General features: G+C 34.1%; 1 protein-coding gene across 2 annotated transcripts in view; it reads left to right on the top strand.

Annotated features, from left to right (window-relative positions):
• Positions 1-17,479, top strand: part of LOC150105224 (uncharacterized) — a 378,667-nt gene that overhangs the window by 275,286 nt on the left and 85,902 nt on the right. For both annotated transcript variants that reach the window (XR_016548564.1, XM_090395544.1), the window contains exon 12: positions 164-223. Coding sequence is in view for 1 of the 2 variants with exons in the window: in XM_090395544.1 (XP_090251670.1) it covers positions 164-223 (60 nt within the window). In the remaining variant the exon portion in view is untranslated. The remainder of the gene's footprint in view (positions 1-163; positions 224-17,479) is intronic.

Genomic DNA, 17,479 nt, shown 5'->3' with positions numbered 1-17,479 from the left:
ATATACGATATTCATATTATTCAATTAATAAATTACCTACTCATGGATTAACAATGCAAAGATATTTTGCCATGAGTTTGGAAATCTTGGATGTTGAATTTGGCAATTTACTATAATTATCATATTGGAACTTATATATCTCCCTTATCATTTTCTGTTTCAGAGTTTCGATATGGAATTAAACCAATTTTGATAGCAACAGATGTTGCTGCAAGAGGATTAGGTATGTGCTTTATTAATTTTATTAAAAACTTGCAAAGAAAAGCAGGGTGTGGCATGACCTGGAAAGATATTGTAAGAGAATAAATATCTTTTAAAAAATTTAAATAATTAGATTTGAAGTTCTTGATAGGCTTATTGACATATATCTTTTTTACTTAGTATGCATTTTAATCCAAATTTATTCAACTGAATTTCATGTCCAGTATTATCAGACTTTCTCTTTCTGTAAAGCCATTTCATTCCATATTGTTATGAGGCATACACCAGGCAGCCTTTACTTTTGTAAACTTTTATTTAACCCAAGAAAAGCATGTTTGCCTACTCATAAAATACTTTTGTTTTCTTTTATTCAGTCGTGCGTTAAAAATTGTTGATATTGTTTGAATTGATATGTATTGCTGAACTCAGTTTGATGCAGAGGAGTGGTCATTGATATCAAATTACTCCACATCTTGACATAATGTTCAATTATTGCTCTGTATATTTTCAGCATATTTGTCAGATTTGGCATCTGTAATTGCTTTAAATCTGTTATTTCTGTAATTTCCTTTAAATCAAAAAGGAAATTAAATCTGTAATTTCCTTTAAATCTGTTAAAACACCCAGCATCCACCCGTAGTTCATTCACTGTCTAACCCGGCATAGCAGACTAATGCATTCGTTCATTTATTCTCTTAATCGCTCACTTATTCGGAACAACTCTAATGGAAAATCCAGTGTTAAATTTCCACCTTTTCATTCTTTCAGAATTACTATAAAAACTCATCTTTTATACTGTTTTTATGTATTTTTTTCTCTCACGTTTAAAGATTTGTGTAACATATTTTTTTCTTTTTCATTTAGTGTGATATTTAAATGGATATTAAAATATCAGCAAATTAGTTTTTTCAAATATTAAACATAGATTTTTTTTTTCCTTGTGTGAGTATGTGTATTCATTTATATGCTTGTTTTGCTTTATTAAATGCACATTCTGAATTTCACAGCAATGCTATTTAAGGAAGACATAATGTAACTTGAATCATCTTATTTTTCTTGTTGCAGAGGTTGGATGGAGTTGGACCGGCATTTAATGATTGACAGAATATTTAGTGCCTCTGAACTCAGAATACTTTTTCATGAATGATTCCTCATTGACCTGCTAGAAACTAGATTAGCTCATAGTTCAGTGACCCTCCACCAGCATTTTTTTCTTTTTTATTCTCATTTGCCTGGTTGTGTTTCTCTTGTTCTTCCTATATTTCTCTCTATTATCTCCCTTTTCTCTCTCTCTCTCTCTATATGGCCTTCCTTTTTTTTATATAACTACATCCAGTCATGTCATTCCCTGAATATTACAATGGTTAGGCCTTTTATGTCAACTTTCTTGTTTTATTTTTTTTCCCTTACCTGTGGTTGGTATTAATAATTTAAGACAGACAAATACAAAAAAGTATTTGTCTATAGTAAAAGACAGACCTATGCCATCTGTTCATATGGTGCACATGAAACTTCTAAAAAAAAAAAAAAAAAATGTTGGGCGCATCTGATGCTGATTCTTGCAAGTGTTTGCATGTCACCAGAAATGCAAGCCATTGACTATGAAGGAATATTAGTGTGCTTTAGTCAGCATCACTAAACTACCCTTCGTATACCTGGAATATCCACTAGGCTCTGCAAGATTTTGAAGGGGGATCAACCACAGGTAACAGATTTAGTAGTGATGGTTCATTTATTTATATACTTTTTTTTTTCATTTTTTAAATAGAATCCTCTAATGTTAGAATTTGACTATTGAGAGTAGTTAAATGCAAAACTTGTTTACAAAGCAATATACAGTATCACGTTGATAATGAAGGAGTCATGCATTTCAGAACCTTCTCCAATAAAGTATGAATGAGCAGAAAGGCTTATGCATTGGCAGTTCTTGTCAATTTATTTAACAGTATTAATTCACAACACAGAATAATAAGAAAGTAATTAATATTTATTTAATTTATTTGCTGATATTTCACTGGTATTATATCCAGCATCTTCAGAGCACAAAAATAGTTTGTCACAGGACACGAAACAAGAACAATTTGGTATAACAGTGTGACCAATATTTTTGTAACGAACAACACAAGGAACTAAAGTCCTAATTGGCGCCATCTATTATTGGATAAAGAGAGAGTAAAAGCAAGTATTAATTTTAATCTTAAAATGACTGCCTCCCAGATTTTTTTAGTAAATTGATATAGCTATACTTAGTGAGGTTTGGAGAATATTTTAAAGCTGCTACTGGTTCCAAAAACAATCTCTCTGACTAATGACTTCTGTGTAGCACTTTTGTTTTCTTCCATTTGATCCTGTGTGAAGGGGTATCCAAGGCATTGTCTGCTAGTCTTGACTTGCCATAACAATAGTGCTAAATCCATTTTTATATTCTCCTAGGTGAATGTTAACACTTCATCCTGTCTGCTCATAGTAAGCCAGGTCACAAGTACAGGACACTTCATATACTCCTGGATGTGATAAAGGAGATAGTTTTCCCTTAGGTGAACAGATAAGAGTTGCCAGTTTGACACGAGGTTTAAATGCAGTGCAGAGCTGATATTTATTACATATCAACTGCATTTTAAGATCAGATTAATACTTCACTTCTCTCTCTATCCAACAATAGATGGTGCTAATTAGGACTTTAGTTCCTTGTGTGGTCCGTTACAATTTTTTTTAAAGTAGTCCCAAATTGTTGCTGTTCATGTACTGTGACAAACTGTTTTTGTGTCTAAAGATGCTGGGTGTAATACCAGTGAAATATCAGCAAATAAATTAATAAATATTAGTTGTTTTTTTTATTATTCTGGGTTGTGAATTAATACTCTTAAATTAAGTGTGAATGACTTATCAAAGTAATTTCTAACAATACGACCGTGCATCAAGGCAGTGTCATTGCAAAGCCAAAGTACCTGTGGTGCAAATGAAACAGCACGCACATTGTTAATAGAACTTTATGCTAATTCTTATCTCCGATATTTAACATATTTGAAGTTCTCTGATATAATAATCTTGAATAGAATTTTTTTTTTTTAACTTGTTTCTTTGCTTTTCTTGTACACTTCATTTTGATTATCCTAGGAAATTTTTGTCTGAAAATGATGTAAATTTTTAATGTAGTACTATCATATCCTGTACACCCCTTGAGGGTACATGGCAGGAATTTGATGATGATAGAAAGTTTTAAAAATATGGATTTACTGTGAGAAGGCAGCTGCTTCCTTTTTTTTTTTTTTTTGCAGTTCAAACATAGGTCAGACTATTAGTCAGAAATGTTGAACTATGAACCTTGCCTTCTATCACTTGATGCCTTTTGAAGATATTTTTAAAATATATTTTCCTGGCAGGTAGCTAAGGTCACCTCCAGTTCTCGCCATTCCCTAGTGAATAGTAAGAACTGAAACTTACTATTCCTTAGAACACCCTACATAATTTTCTGTAAATCAGAAAGTTATAAAATGCAAATTATGACTTCATGGTGCATCTTTTGAAGAAATAAAAAATTATCCTGTTTGCAGCTAGGTACTTTCACTTCTTAAAGTGCACATGTCCTAGGAATTTTCTGTGGTTTTAACAGACTTGAAATTTTGAATGAAACCTTTGCATACCACTTGATGTGCTTTTCAAAGAAGCGTTTCTTTAAAAAAAAAAAAAGTGTTGGTCTAGGAAACAGCCAGGAGCACTTCTGTTTCTTAGAGGTATACTTTGTTTTCTGGTACATGTTGAAGTATTGCTGACTGTTTAAGTCAAACTAAATGCTAGACATTTCAGCAGAAGGTAGGAAGATCACTTGAAAGAAATTGTGTATCCATCTGTGACTGTGGACTATTTTCTATAAATCCCAGTTTTACAAAAAATTCAAAAATACTATATTGAATTGGGTCCAAAATCAACCTTATTGTTTAAATAAATAAAAGAAATAAAAATCACTCTTAATGAGCATTATACATGATACAGTGTAGTTCAATTAGACTACATCAGAAATTAAAAATTTATCTTGTTGCCTAAAAGCAAAAGATGTTCCTTTCTTATGCCTATCATTGTGTTTAAGAAATGAGCAAAGATATAGTAATCTATAATGGAATTGCCTGTTTGGCTTTGTCCATCCTGTTCTCTTTAATGAGCATGCTAAAAGAGTCAACTGTAAGTTACATCCTAACTATGACACATTCATTAAACCAGTTAAGATCAACTACAGAGTTGGAATAGCAACAAAGGTTCTTGATGGTAAACTTAAGTAGAACAGAAATTTCTTGCTGTAGAAAATCATTTTGCAAAAAAAATTCCAGCAAACAACTGCACATTTTTTTATCTTTATTAAGAAATCTGCTGTCTAACCTTTGTGATTTCACCACTTAATTTGAAAACAAAATTGAAAGAACCAAGAAAACAGTATTTTTTCAATCTTGAATTTTTTCCTAATGAATCAGATGACACGATTACAGAAATATTATTTGTTACTTCCAAAATTGAAATTATATTTTTAAACCCATTTCTGTAAATTCCAACAACAAAATTCAGTTCACGAGTGTTAATTTCTTTTTAAATAAATAAATAAATAAAAATTTAGGCAATCACGAAAAACACTTGAAACTCTCAGCTTCTACTGTCATAACATTAAAAAACATCCTCAATTTCTTTTTTTTTTTTAATTCCATTAAAAATCAGCATTTCAATTTTTTTTTTTTTTTTTTTTTTTTTTTTGTTTGTTTTCTATGTAAAAGACTCCATTGAAAACCAAACTTTCATATATTCTCCCTTCTCTAACAGCTGATATCCTAGTCACTGTGTTTTTTCTCTTTTGCACATGACCCACAGTGTGTTAAAATTTCCATTTAATTTATAAAGTATGTAGTGGTAAATTCTCGTGATTCATTATTGAAGCACTTTCTTGAAAATGGGAATTTTCATACACTTTGAATAAAGCAAGTAAGCTTTTCATCATATATATTTAAATTTAAATGTTAATGTTACAAGTAAGTCTTCACATTTGTTAGGTAGTATAAAAATTACATTATATGTAAACACAACACACCTAATGTAGAATTTATTTATTCGAATACAGAGTTGCTAATTAGTTTTTTTTTACAGTATAATTGCATTTAGAAAGGAATCTGATTATTATAAACACAAATTTTAAATGTACACAATTTGATTTAAATAAAATAATGTAGGACATATAGTGACCTGCTCTAAAAATAAACAAAAAATACATCAGTGAAAAAAACTAATTATTGTGTTGTGGTTGGAAAGCTCTTTCAAAAGATATTTTGCTAAAAGTGGTTCTATATGCATAATGATTAGAAGTGCTCCCATCATTAAGATTTAAATCTCACATAGATTTGATTAATGCACACTTTCATCCATCCAGTTCCTCAGCCACACTAGTCCTCTCAAGTGGGCCTGTTGTCTGTCCTTCTGGAGGCTTCGACTAAATTAAAAAAAAGTATCACCGCTTCTTCTCTAAAATCTTAATATGGATATCTATAACAGACTGTAAACTCAAGTTACCTTCAAGTTAATATATTGAGATGATAGTTGATCATCTGATTCTCTAGCTGTTCTCTGATGAAAAGTGTCAAATTCAGAATGTGCTCTCTGTAGAAGGCTTCATTGTCTTTTCAACAGAGAAATAACTTATATTCAAACTTTCATCCAAAACTGATTTTGGATGAAAGTTTGAATGAAAGGAGGAAAGATTTCTGCACCATGCTTGACAAATATTTATCTACAGGGTGATTATAATTAAAGTTTACATTTCAAAAGGCTGTAACTGGGTAACTACTAAGTGGAATGATTTAATATTTAACACGATGATGTGTGCAGCAATGGAATTTTATTTTGCGCAAAAACCAATATTAGTTTGAAACGTTCCCACTAGGGCGATACATGTAAATTATGTATGATACTCCTAGTATGCAGTGAAATGCTGTGACTGTACCATTTATGCAAATGTCTCTATGCCATATACTTCAAAAGAAGCTTCTATAAAAGCAGGTAGCTACAGAATGCATCAGTTCATTGCCTGTGAGCACACAATGTGTTAAAGCGCAATCCCACCATTACCGAAGGATTGTGCACTTCTCGTGTAATTGTTTTACCAAAATAACAGCTGTACCTTGACAGCATTGCAAAAGTTCAGAACATTAAAGGGATTAAAAACAGGTCCTGTGACTGCAAATGGTTTACACAAAATGATCCAGAAATTTGAAGGACAAGTTCCTTAGATGTCAAACCTGGCAGAGGATGGAAGCCTGAATGGCAGATAGTAGAGGAAGTAGCGACAGCATTAGAGGAAGAAAGGATGGCAATTGTCATAGGAAGCAGCAGCAGTGCATGACATATTGCACGACCTTTAGACAAACCTAAGCACGGTTCACAGAGTTGTAAGGCAAATGCTTTACAACTTTGTTGTGTTATCCTTACAAGATTTTCCACATTCAGCAATTGCTAAATCCTGACCAGGGTGCACAATAAACATTTGCCCTGCAGTTTCTTGCTTGGAATGAATTGGAACAACGAAATGGCCATGGAACATTTTCTGGACTGATGAAGCTCACTTCCATCTGGATGTGAAGTTGTGCATATTCACTTCCATGTGAATATGCACAACTGCAGATTTGGGCAACCGTAAACCTACCCATTGTGTGACCTATTCTGATTCATTTTGCAAAGGTCACTGTTTGGTATGGTTTTACAGCAGAATTCATTAACAGACGTTTCTTTTTTGAGGAGCTCACCCCTGCTGGTCTCATTACCTGCACTGTTAATGGCCAATGATATGCATCTCTCTTAGCTAACCAGGTGAATCCAACACTTCCACAGTGTCAGTGTCTGAATTCAACAGATTTTATGCAGGATGGTACTCTTCCTCACATCATCATCCCTGTCAAGCAGTTTGCTTTAGACACATTTTATGGAGAACAGAATCATCAGCTGCCATTTTCGTACAACGTGGCCAGCGCACTTGCTGGATCTGAACCCCTGTGACTTTTGGCTGTGGGGGACATTTCAAAGATGTTTATTGTGGACATAGCCAACTTAGTGGACCTCAAGACTTGCATTACATGCCATATCCACAACATTTCGATGGAAATTCTAGGTTCTGTGGTTGAGCATGCAATTTTGCAATTTCAGCACATTGCCAAGAATGGAGCATATTGGTTTGTAACTACATTTTGTTATGTCACTACACAACGTTCCATGTGTACCCTACATTTGTGATGTTTTGAATTACCCACTATGGTATTGCCGCGTCATGTATTGCCCTGCTGGCAACTTTTAGAACTAATAATAAATTTAGTTTAATCCTTTATCCAAGTGTAAGCAAACAAAGTTTGCACCTGAAGCATCTTCAGGACTGAGGCAACTGTGGTAAAGGTGGACCAAGCTCTCATCACTTGTCTTAGTATCTCCCATAATTCAAAACACATCTCCTTGTGGACATGTATAATGCTGTGCATTAAGGGCCACTACCCAGATTGGTTTCAACCTTTATTGAGGTCTCATCGGTGGGAGCCAGACCCAGAGGTGGTGATATTAAGGTGGAACTTCTCCATTACTTCCATCTTAGTATCACCACCTCTAGGTCTGGTCACCAACCATGTAACGGTCTTCACGAAGACCATTACATGGTTAGTGTCTACTGGCTGTTGTGAACAATTTCTTTATGTACAGTAGTTTACAAATTTACAATAACCATTTAGAGATAAAAGTTGGCCCTCTGCTTTGCTAGTTATATCAACATGTAATTCCATCAATAAAACGTTTTGCCAAAGTCTTCTTTTTTGATCTTTAAGAGGAAAAGCTTCAGGATATCTAGTTAGGGTGTTAACTACTGGGGAAAAAAAATCCTTTTTCTGTCATATATTAACTGAAATATGCTGAAAAAGCTTGACAGAGATCTGCACTGTTTATAAAAGGAACCTTTCCTTGAAAAAGATTCCTAAACAGAATGACAACATTAAATAAATGTTTTGACTTGTTGGCATAAAGAAAGAAATGCCCTCAACTTTATATAAAGATAAAGATATTAAGATAAAGGCTTGGTCACTGCTTTGTTAACTGGGAGGTACCAGTATTTCCAACAGAACTAAAGGAAAAGTAAACCGAAATTGTACAGCAAATCCATCTTTTTTACAAAAAAAAAAAAAAATTTTTTCTCATCAAATTGATGCAGTCCTCAAACTAACCAAAACAGGTAAAGCTCCTGGTATTGATGGCATCTTTCCTGATTTCCTTACTGATCTTGACCTAAGAACAAAACTCAAGCTATCTAATTTATTCTCCTCAATAATAAATGATGAATGACTCTTGAAACTTTTGCATGAATCAGATTCATTGCCTTGCAAAAACCCAATCAGTTAATCAATGACCCAAATAACTACCATCCTAAAGCATTGCTCTGCTTCTTACAAAGTTTTTGAAAGGATTATCCTCTCCAAAAATAGAAGCCATCTTACCTGAGGAACAGGCTGCAACCAGATCCAAGCCCTCACAACTCATAAAAAGAAGCTGGATACCAAAAGGATTTAAAACAGGTACAGCCTTTATCACCTAACATCAGCCCATGACACTGTATGGAAACAGGCCTAAAACAGCCAAAATAGTAAACTGCTAGAACAAATGCTCTATAACAAGAAAATAAAGGTTGACCTGAATTTACAAAAAAACAGAATATTCATCCTATGAGGTGACCCAGCACTATTCAAACTGTATACAAGTGACATCCCTCCAACAACTAGTTGGAAGTTTATTTATGGTGATAGCTCAACACTTGCCTCCCTTGAAAGTACTAATATCAAAAAAAAAAAAGATGCAATTACAAATCATTGAAAATATTGAAGTCATTGATATAATTGGGGTGTGACACCTTTTGGCTACTCGTATACAAAAAGATGACTTCTGCATTCAACCTTAGTATCACCCCTGGGCCTGGCTCCCACTGATGAGACCTCAATAAAGGTCAAAACTGGTCTAGGTAGTGACCGTTCCATAATGCATAGTATTATACATGTCCGTAAGGAAGGATATGTGCTTTGCATTATGGGATACTAAGGCAAGTGATGTGAAGGGATTAGCTCCTTTATACGAGTTGCCCAAGTCCTGAAAATAGTTCAAGGGCAAACTTGTTTGCTTACACTTTGATAAAGGATTAAACCAAGAATATAATTTCTTGGTATCTTTAATTTATAAATCATTGAAATGATCAAAGATATATATGTACACAAAAAACGAATGTGTAATATGATATCAGAACACAAATACACAGAAAATTCCAATAAGAAAAGAGATCAAACAAGACTAAGTTCATGTTTATTTAACATAATCATGAATGAAATGATAATAGAATTTAAGAAGCAGAAATTAAGACTGTGCTTTCCATGGCCTCAAGGAAATGCTGAGTAAAGATTTCAACTCACTACAAAACTACTTTGAAAGCTGTGGGCTATCTCCAGACCTCAGAAAAACTGATATTTCAGTTTTCCACCTAAATAAGAACAAGGCTTACAGAAAACTAAAAATAAACTTCTGAAGCAGGACTATAATCCATGATAGTTACACATACTACCTTGGTGTCACACTTGATCACAGCCTTACATACTGACACCATTTGGGAAAAAATTAAGTTAAAGATAGCTGCCAGGAACAGTATCATAAACAAACTCACAGGCACAACTTGGGATTGCAATGCTTTGATGAACAGCAGACCTGCCTCTAGTTTTACCGATGGCAGAGTTTACTTGCCAATTTGAAACTGAATTCATCACACAACTCTTGTGAATACACAGCTCATCATAACAATCAGAACCATCTCTGGTACCTTAGGGTCTACTCCCATGGTTGCCTGTTCTTTCCCACATCACTCCTCCATGCTTCAGAAGAGAAGAAGCACCATCAAAGAAATAAATAAAATCAGAAATAACATCAACCTTCCCATGCATCAAGATATCTCTCCATTTTCATCTTTCCACCTATCTCCAGATCTCCCATCTGACTCATGGAGATGAGATTGATGGTCCCCCGGAATGTTGAAGAAGACTCTGGAATGAACTGAAAACAAGTACATCCAACTATCAAATGCACAAGATTCAATCTACCTTGACACTCCTGGAGCCAGCTGAACTAATTTAGGACTGGACAAGGCTGCTGTGCAAACTGTGCATCATATCACTGATGACTGCCTAAAGTCCTTCAGAACCTGCACTTATTCTGAAATAGTGCTATTACTTGATTAACTGAACTGCCAATCTGAACATAGTTTTGCTCATCCATTTCTTGTATTTTAACCATACACTAAATAAATAACAAATAAATCTGTCCTTGTACAACAAACTATTTATCTATAGTAATGAAATTTTGTAAAACTATGACTGTTGTTTGGTATTTCATTCATATCAGCAATTTTCAAGTGTTTTTTTTTTTAACCTGACTTTCTTTTTTTTTTATGCTGAGTGTTATTTGAACGACATACATCTCTCATTTGTATGTTTGTGTACATGCACATAATGTACTAGAAATAGCTTCCATTATTCCATTCCACTCTATTAAAAGATACAATTCTTAACATTATATATTTATCGGATAAAAATTCTTGGATAATGGAAATTTTACAAATGCTTATTTTTTTATTTTTTAAAGCAGTCATTAGTATTTCCACATAAATGAACATATGTAAGGTCATTAAACACCGAGTAACTATTGCAAATAATGATTAACCCTATATATGAGTGTAGAAGTCATTCTATAGTTGAAACCACAAGATTAAGTGAAAGCAAGAGAACTTTTTTTTATATAACATATACATTTTTATATACCATATTTTTACATTTGGTATTCGCCTGTTTCTGTTATCTTTTACCATTCAGAATTATTGTCTAGATACAATTGTCAGAAATTTCTCAGAAATAGGCATTTCTTTTATATTCATAAATGCAGTAAATTATTTAATCTGTGATTTTTCAATCTTTCATACCTTTGAATTTCTCATAAACAGAAGTTATTTTATTTGTCATAGATCCAATCATTGATTAGAATATATGCACAAATATGACTGCATAGTACTAGAGCAGTTATTTGTGATGTCTTGGTGGGAAATTTTCTGCTCATTTTGAAGATTAGTTGATTCTGAAAGATTCAACTAAACAGAAAAATTAAACAAAAAAACTAAACAGCAAACAGAAAAATTGCATTCCCCCATTAAATGCAAAAGGGTCTCTCATCGAATCATGTACTATTATAGTGATGAGCTTATTATGACAAACTTCTAAAAAATAAAAATAAAACATTATGGCATTAGCGCTATGCAGAAATTTCACTGTAGCAAGCAGTCCACTATAACAAACTATTCCATTGTTCTGTCAAGTTCTTTCACTGTAGAGTTTGACTATCATATCCAGTTATAAGGATGGTAGAGTGAAACAATCATATAAGGAAGGGTAGGGTGAAATATTTCCTATATTTAAATCTTTTTCTTACTCAGCACATTGCATTAATTAGCATTTCAGTTGTCAGTATAATAAGAATTTCAAATTTCATGGTTTTCTATCCACAAAACTTCCCTTTGAAAGTCAGCATTATCACAGTTAGTATTCTATTTCTAAAGATTTGAGTGTTTTTATTCAAATTTAAATTTGTATTAGTGTTGATATAACATGATTAAAGGGAACAATTCATGCTGCTATATAACTGCAGGAAATTGCTGCTTTCATCAGAAAAAACGTAAAATGTTAAGATCATAGTTATCAAGCTAACGCTGTAGTTTTGTGACCTCTTCATTGGCATCCCCATAGTATAAATGCACAGTGCATCATTACATCATGAAAAATGGAGACAATAGGAGACACATGCAGGCAAAAAAGTGTAGCTTAGCCAACCAAATTGAGATGTGACCTCATAACTGTCAACTCATAACTTTAGAGATTTGATCATATCTGTTAATTTTTGCTTAGTCGTTATAGTTTTTATTAGAATGATATGTGCATCATATCACTGATGACTGTCCTGTACCCTCCTTTCCTGGGGCGGGGGGGGGGGGGGGGGGTCTCAGGAATTTGCATTTACTTCCACAGAGTGCCATCAACTGGCTAACTGAACTTGCAGTGTGTATATATCCCAATGGCTTTAACAGGCCTTTAAGGCCCACAACCTTCCAAGTATGCTTGGATTTCGTAACCGAAATATGAGGATAGAATGGTCACTCCTATGCCTCAAGTGTGTATATAGTTTTGCTCAATAATTTCTTGTATTTCCCCCTATGCTAAATAAATTAGAAATATTAATGACATCTTCTGCTGATTCTTCTTAAGTCTTCCAGCATATACTGTGATTGTTAAGAATGCATACTCTGCAGATCTAAACTTTGCCTTGCAGGACTTAATGGAAGCTTCATTTTTTTAAAAAATTCTATTGGAAGCTGGTTTACTACAGTTGTTTAAAATATGAAATATCACAACCACAGTGAATGCAGTATGTTACAAAGTAAGAATAGTAGATCCTTGATGGAGTTTAAAATGACTGACGTTTTCAGAAGCAGCATGAAAGTAGTAATCATTTGCTATGACATGTATCTTCAAGAGTAGAACATAATGATAGTAGAAATCAATTAAGGTTACTAGTTTCCTACCAGCAGTTTTCTTCTGAGTTTGTATTATTTATCAGGTCTTTGAGCTATGGCATTTCTGTCTTAGTCCCTCCTAAGGCATTGGTGTGTTTGGCTCTTCATCTTCCTCTTGATCTTTTCTTTGAAATATATGCTTTAACACCTGTTTTGATAATCTTCCATGCTGTTTGGGAATCATACAGCCTTCGATTAGATTAGTGAATATAGATTTAATATGTACGGTTCCTTTGGAATGGCTTCATGCTTGATATGATTGATGTTGAAGCCCCCCCCCCCCTTTCTTAATTTTCTAAGAATTTGCATTTCTCATATATCTATGGTCTCCAATCTTTGATCATCTTTTATGTTTCTAGCTCATCTCAGCTCTATTTTCTTTATTTATTCTGTTATCTATTTCCATACTTAATTTGCCATCTGTACTAAATTGTTGTATTAAAGAGCTAAAATGTATTTACTTGTTCTATAGGTTCACTGTCAGCTTGGTTGGCTGAGTGACATCTGAGAGGAATCTATGACCTTACCATTTCTTCTAGCAGATGGCTTCACTCCCAAAGCCCAATGAGGTATGGGAATGACCATACCTCGTCAGTTTAATGTCACATGTAACTAACTATAGATACACCACTGACCATGCAGTCAATGCTTTTTCATAGTTTTTTTTTTGCCTATGTTGCTTTATATATATGATGAACAGCCTATTTTTTTACCCACTGCAGGGTGAAGGCCTCTTCAAGGAGGTTTTTGGGTCTACTACTCCCATGGTGATCCAGTCCATATTGGGATAGTGTATCTATACTTGGGTGAATGAATGTGTGAAGGTGGAAGACAATCACAAACATCCATGCTTACGTGGGATTCGAGCCCACAACCTCTTGGCTGGAGAGCGGATATGCTAACCACTCAGCCAACCAGACTGGCTTTTATATATATATATATATATTTATTTTTTTTGAAACAGATTAAATAAGCTGTGAGAGATAAAAATAAAAACACTACTTTATTTTAAACTGAACAACTAGTTTCGTCTTCTTAAAAGACTTCATTGGGTGCATATCATGAGTAAAAAACCAGCAAACATTGCAAGAGAAAAAAAATCTATACATTAAAACGCTAACGTATTAACATTTGAAGGCATTCCGTATATCTCTTCATTGTTGGGCATGCACACACGTTCAAGGTTTAATGTATAGATTTTTTCTCGCATAATGTTTGTTGGTATTTCTCTCATGTTATGCACCTGATGAAGTCTTCTAAAAATATGAAACTAGTTGTGCAGTTAAACAAATAAAATAGTGTTTCTGTTTTTCTGTCTTGGCTTATAGTCATTTAATCTGTTTCAAAAATATGTCCCTCAGCCGAGTCAGTCAGTTATATTGTATATATTGTCATCATATGTTACGCTTTCACGCAGGCCTACACATTTTACTGCGTGAGCTTCCGTAACTGATAATCTCGTGGAATAGGTTGGTTGCTCCTTATTCCCAGTAGTATCCTATGTCTGTTGAAGCATTTGTTCATGGGGCCAGTTTGCCTGTTATGTGGGAGGAAAAACCTCAGGATAAACTGGGTAAAAAACCATGCTGTCCACGCCCAAGTACAGCTAACTTGGCTATGGCTGAGGAAGATCCTTAAGCTCCTCACGTCGTTGACGGGAATCGAACCTAGGACACTCCTTCCCCAGGCATATGGTTGCAAAGCGCATAGCCACTAGGCTAACTATGTAGACATTATATATATATATATATATATATATAATCATTAGTTACATTGACTTGGTGATTAGATATGTTCTTATTTTTTTGACTGACTGAAACCGAGAAAATAGATAAGTTAATTTAATGGAGCACACAACATGTTTCGTCAAAACAACTTCTTCAGGTGTGGTAACACTTAAAGCAAATTTAAAAACCATAAAAACATTGTGCCATTATAATAACAGACTTGTAAACTGAAGTTAAGTGTGAATTGTCGTTATAGTTCGTTCTGTAGCTCTGTTGTGCAAATGCAAGCATACGCCAGTTCACGCATACACCAGTATCTAATGGCAGAACTATGCAAGTCAGGTAGACTATAACTGAGGTTGCTGTTGATGTGAGAAGGGTCTAGGACAATTTCTTCGGATTCGACTATGCGCCGTTCCACTCATCATGACAAATATATACGTTTGATGTTGCTTTCCAATCTACTCTGTGTTGGCAGCCTTCATTGTTTGTGTTCACTGAAAATAAGACATGACTTGAGAGTGCGCTTGCTCTGATTCTATTGTATGAAATGTCTCTCTGATGTTCCTGTAGCCTTAGGAGGATTGACTTCTCAGTCTGGTCATAGTATGGCCTCCCACAATCACATATTATTTTATATACACTGGGGAACTGAAGATGGTTAGGAGCTTGTTTGGGGTGGCTTAGAACTGATCTTAGTTTTGGAAGAGTTGAAAAACACATTTTTATATTAAATTTTTTCAAAATTCTTCCTAGTTTCCAGGAGAGCGAGCAGATATATGGTAAAGAAATATAACCCTTGGGGTTGTTAGGGATCTCTGTTGTTTCAAGGGTGCTGGTATAGTTGCCTCTTAATGTTTTTGGAAGAGTATCCATTATTTAAGAAAGTTTTTTCTAGATATTTTAGTTCATTTTTTTAGTTCTTCATCGGACAATGCTGAGCGAGCATGGTGAGCCAATGTGGAAATGATACCTAACTTTTGTGCAGGATAGTGATGTGAGGATGCATGTAGGTATCTATCCATGTGTGTGTGTTGATTTCCTGAAGATTGAGATCATTAAGATCCTTGAGATCCTGATTCTTTAAGGATCTCAATCTTCAGGAAATTTGTGAAACAAAATAAAGAACCATTGAAAATATTACAGTTATCAGATATCTGGTAAGTACAATTAATCTAAAACATTTGATATTATTTCTTTGATGTAAATATCAATTTTTGATCAAGTGCGTTGTAAGTGCCAAGTTACAAAACTGAATCCAATAAAATTCTAATGTATAGGGGGCATTGTAAAAATAATTACGATTTAGAATTATCAATCTTAAGCTAGAGGTTAGTAATTTAGAAACCCTGTTCAAGTAACTAAAGAGGGCACTTTTCCAAGCCAATTTGTGCTAATTAATTCATGCTTCTTTTGCCATACTTTAACACTGGGGGGGGGGGGGGATTCACACACAGCCTTTAGAAGTTGGAAAATGAGGATTTACAATTGAATAATCAAGCTTTGTAGCATGGTGCATTATTCTTTGGGTATGAAGAGGGGGTGCACCTGGTTAGCAGCAATAGTTAAGTAAATTCTGCCATTCAGATACTGCTTCACTGTGATGTGTTCTCAGAAAACACATCATGCCACCAGCTTTCTGTATTACCACTTGCCGTGATGGGCATATTAATTCATGCTATTGGATTCAATGGGCCAGGCTACTTTTTTTTTTTTTTTTTTTATAAGAATCCATTTAACCTGGACAAGTTTCAAATTAGATGACAGTGAAGTAGTAAATAATATTAGTACATCTAAAACCATTGTCTGCTAGTACAATGGAGATTATTTGTCGTTTGGCTTTATTTCAAATGAAAATAATCCACCACATCCCACCTGTGTTGTATGTGGTGAAAAACTTGCAAATCAAGCAATGGTTCCTAGCAAAATGAAGTGACATCTGCCATTAAAACACTCTCACTTGTGTGAGAAACCAGTGGAATATTTCAAAAGACTTGTACTCGATAAAACTTGCCAGGCCAAAAAACGGACCAAATCAGTTTCATCAGGGCCTAACCCCTTGTGCATTTTTTTTTTTAATGACAACTATTGTTATTGTGACCACTGCTATTAAATTGCACAATTCTTGTAATCATATGTAGCTTTACATATCCACAAGCTGTTTCTAACAATAGGATTTCTGTCTGTGAGATGGTTTTAGTTGTTGGACCATTCCGTATGAACTGGACACTGTCAACGCTTTATGATATACTTCCATCAGCAAATCTCTAACCAACTGTAGTTGACACATTTCTCTAAATTTGATTAGACTTCTGTAATTTATTATGTCTTTCAACCATGGATAATATCATAAATTAATAAATAAATATGGCAACACTGTAGATTGGGTATTTAGGCTTAGGTGCTAGATGTGTTAAACTCAGTTAGGTTTAATGGAATGAATACAACACAGAAAAACAGTTTAAAAACACAAGTTGAATTGTTTCTGTATTTCATCTTTGTCACATTTACATAATCAGGGACAGAATATTAAAATTTTAATAATAATTGTAATTGTAATAACACACACAATGAGCAGAGAAATTAGACCAGAAGATGAGGGATACTGTCTGTGAGTGTTGTCCCAGAGACCTAAGAATTAATGTTTCCCAAATCTTGGGAAGTTGAACACAACCATATTTAAACTAAACATATGTGGCCGTTTTATAATTAAAATATAAACTTATTTAATACTGACTATTTGCAAACAAACTTACATTATAGCCTACCAGTTTTGCCAGCAAACTGTCTGGCTTTTTCAAGGCGTTTACAGAAAGGAACATAAAAAAACGTTGTAAACCAACTAGTAGCTAAAGTTACATGTTTGCGTGACAGAGCGGACTTACTGTTCTTATTCATT

Source organism: Typopeltis vanoorti, chromosome 7, assembly GCF_054136105.1.
Source record: "Typopeltis vanoorti isolate ZY-2024b chromosome 7, IOZ_Tvanoo_1.0, whole genome shotgun sequence".
Classification (NCBI taxonomy): Eukaryota; Metazoa; Arthropoda; class Arachnida; order Uropygi; family Thelyphonidae; genus Typopeltis; species Typopeltis vanoorti.
Note: the sequence above shows the minus strand (reverse complement) of the source record. Positions and strands in the feature narration are given on the sequence as shown.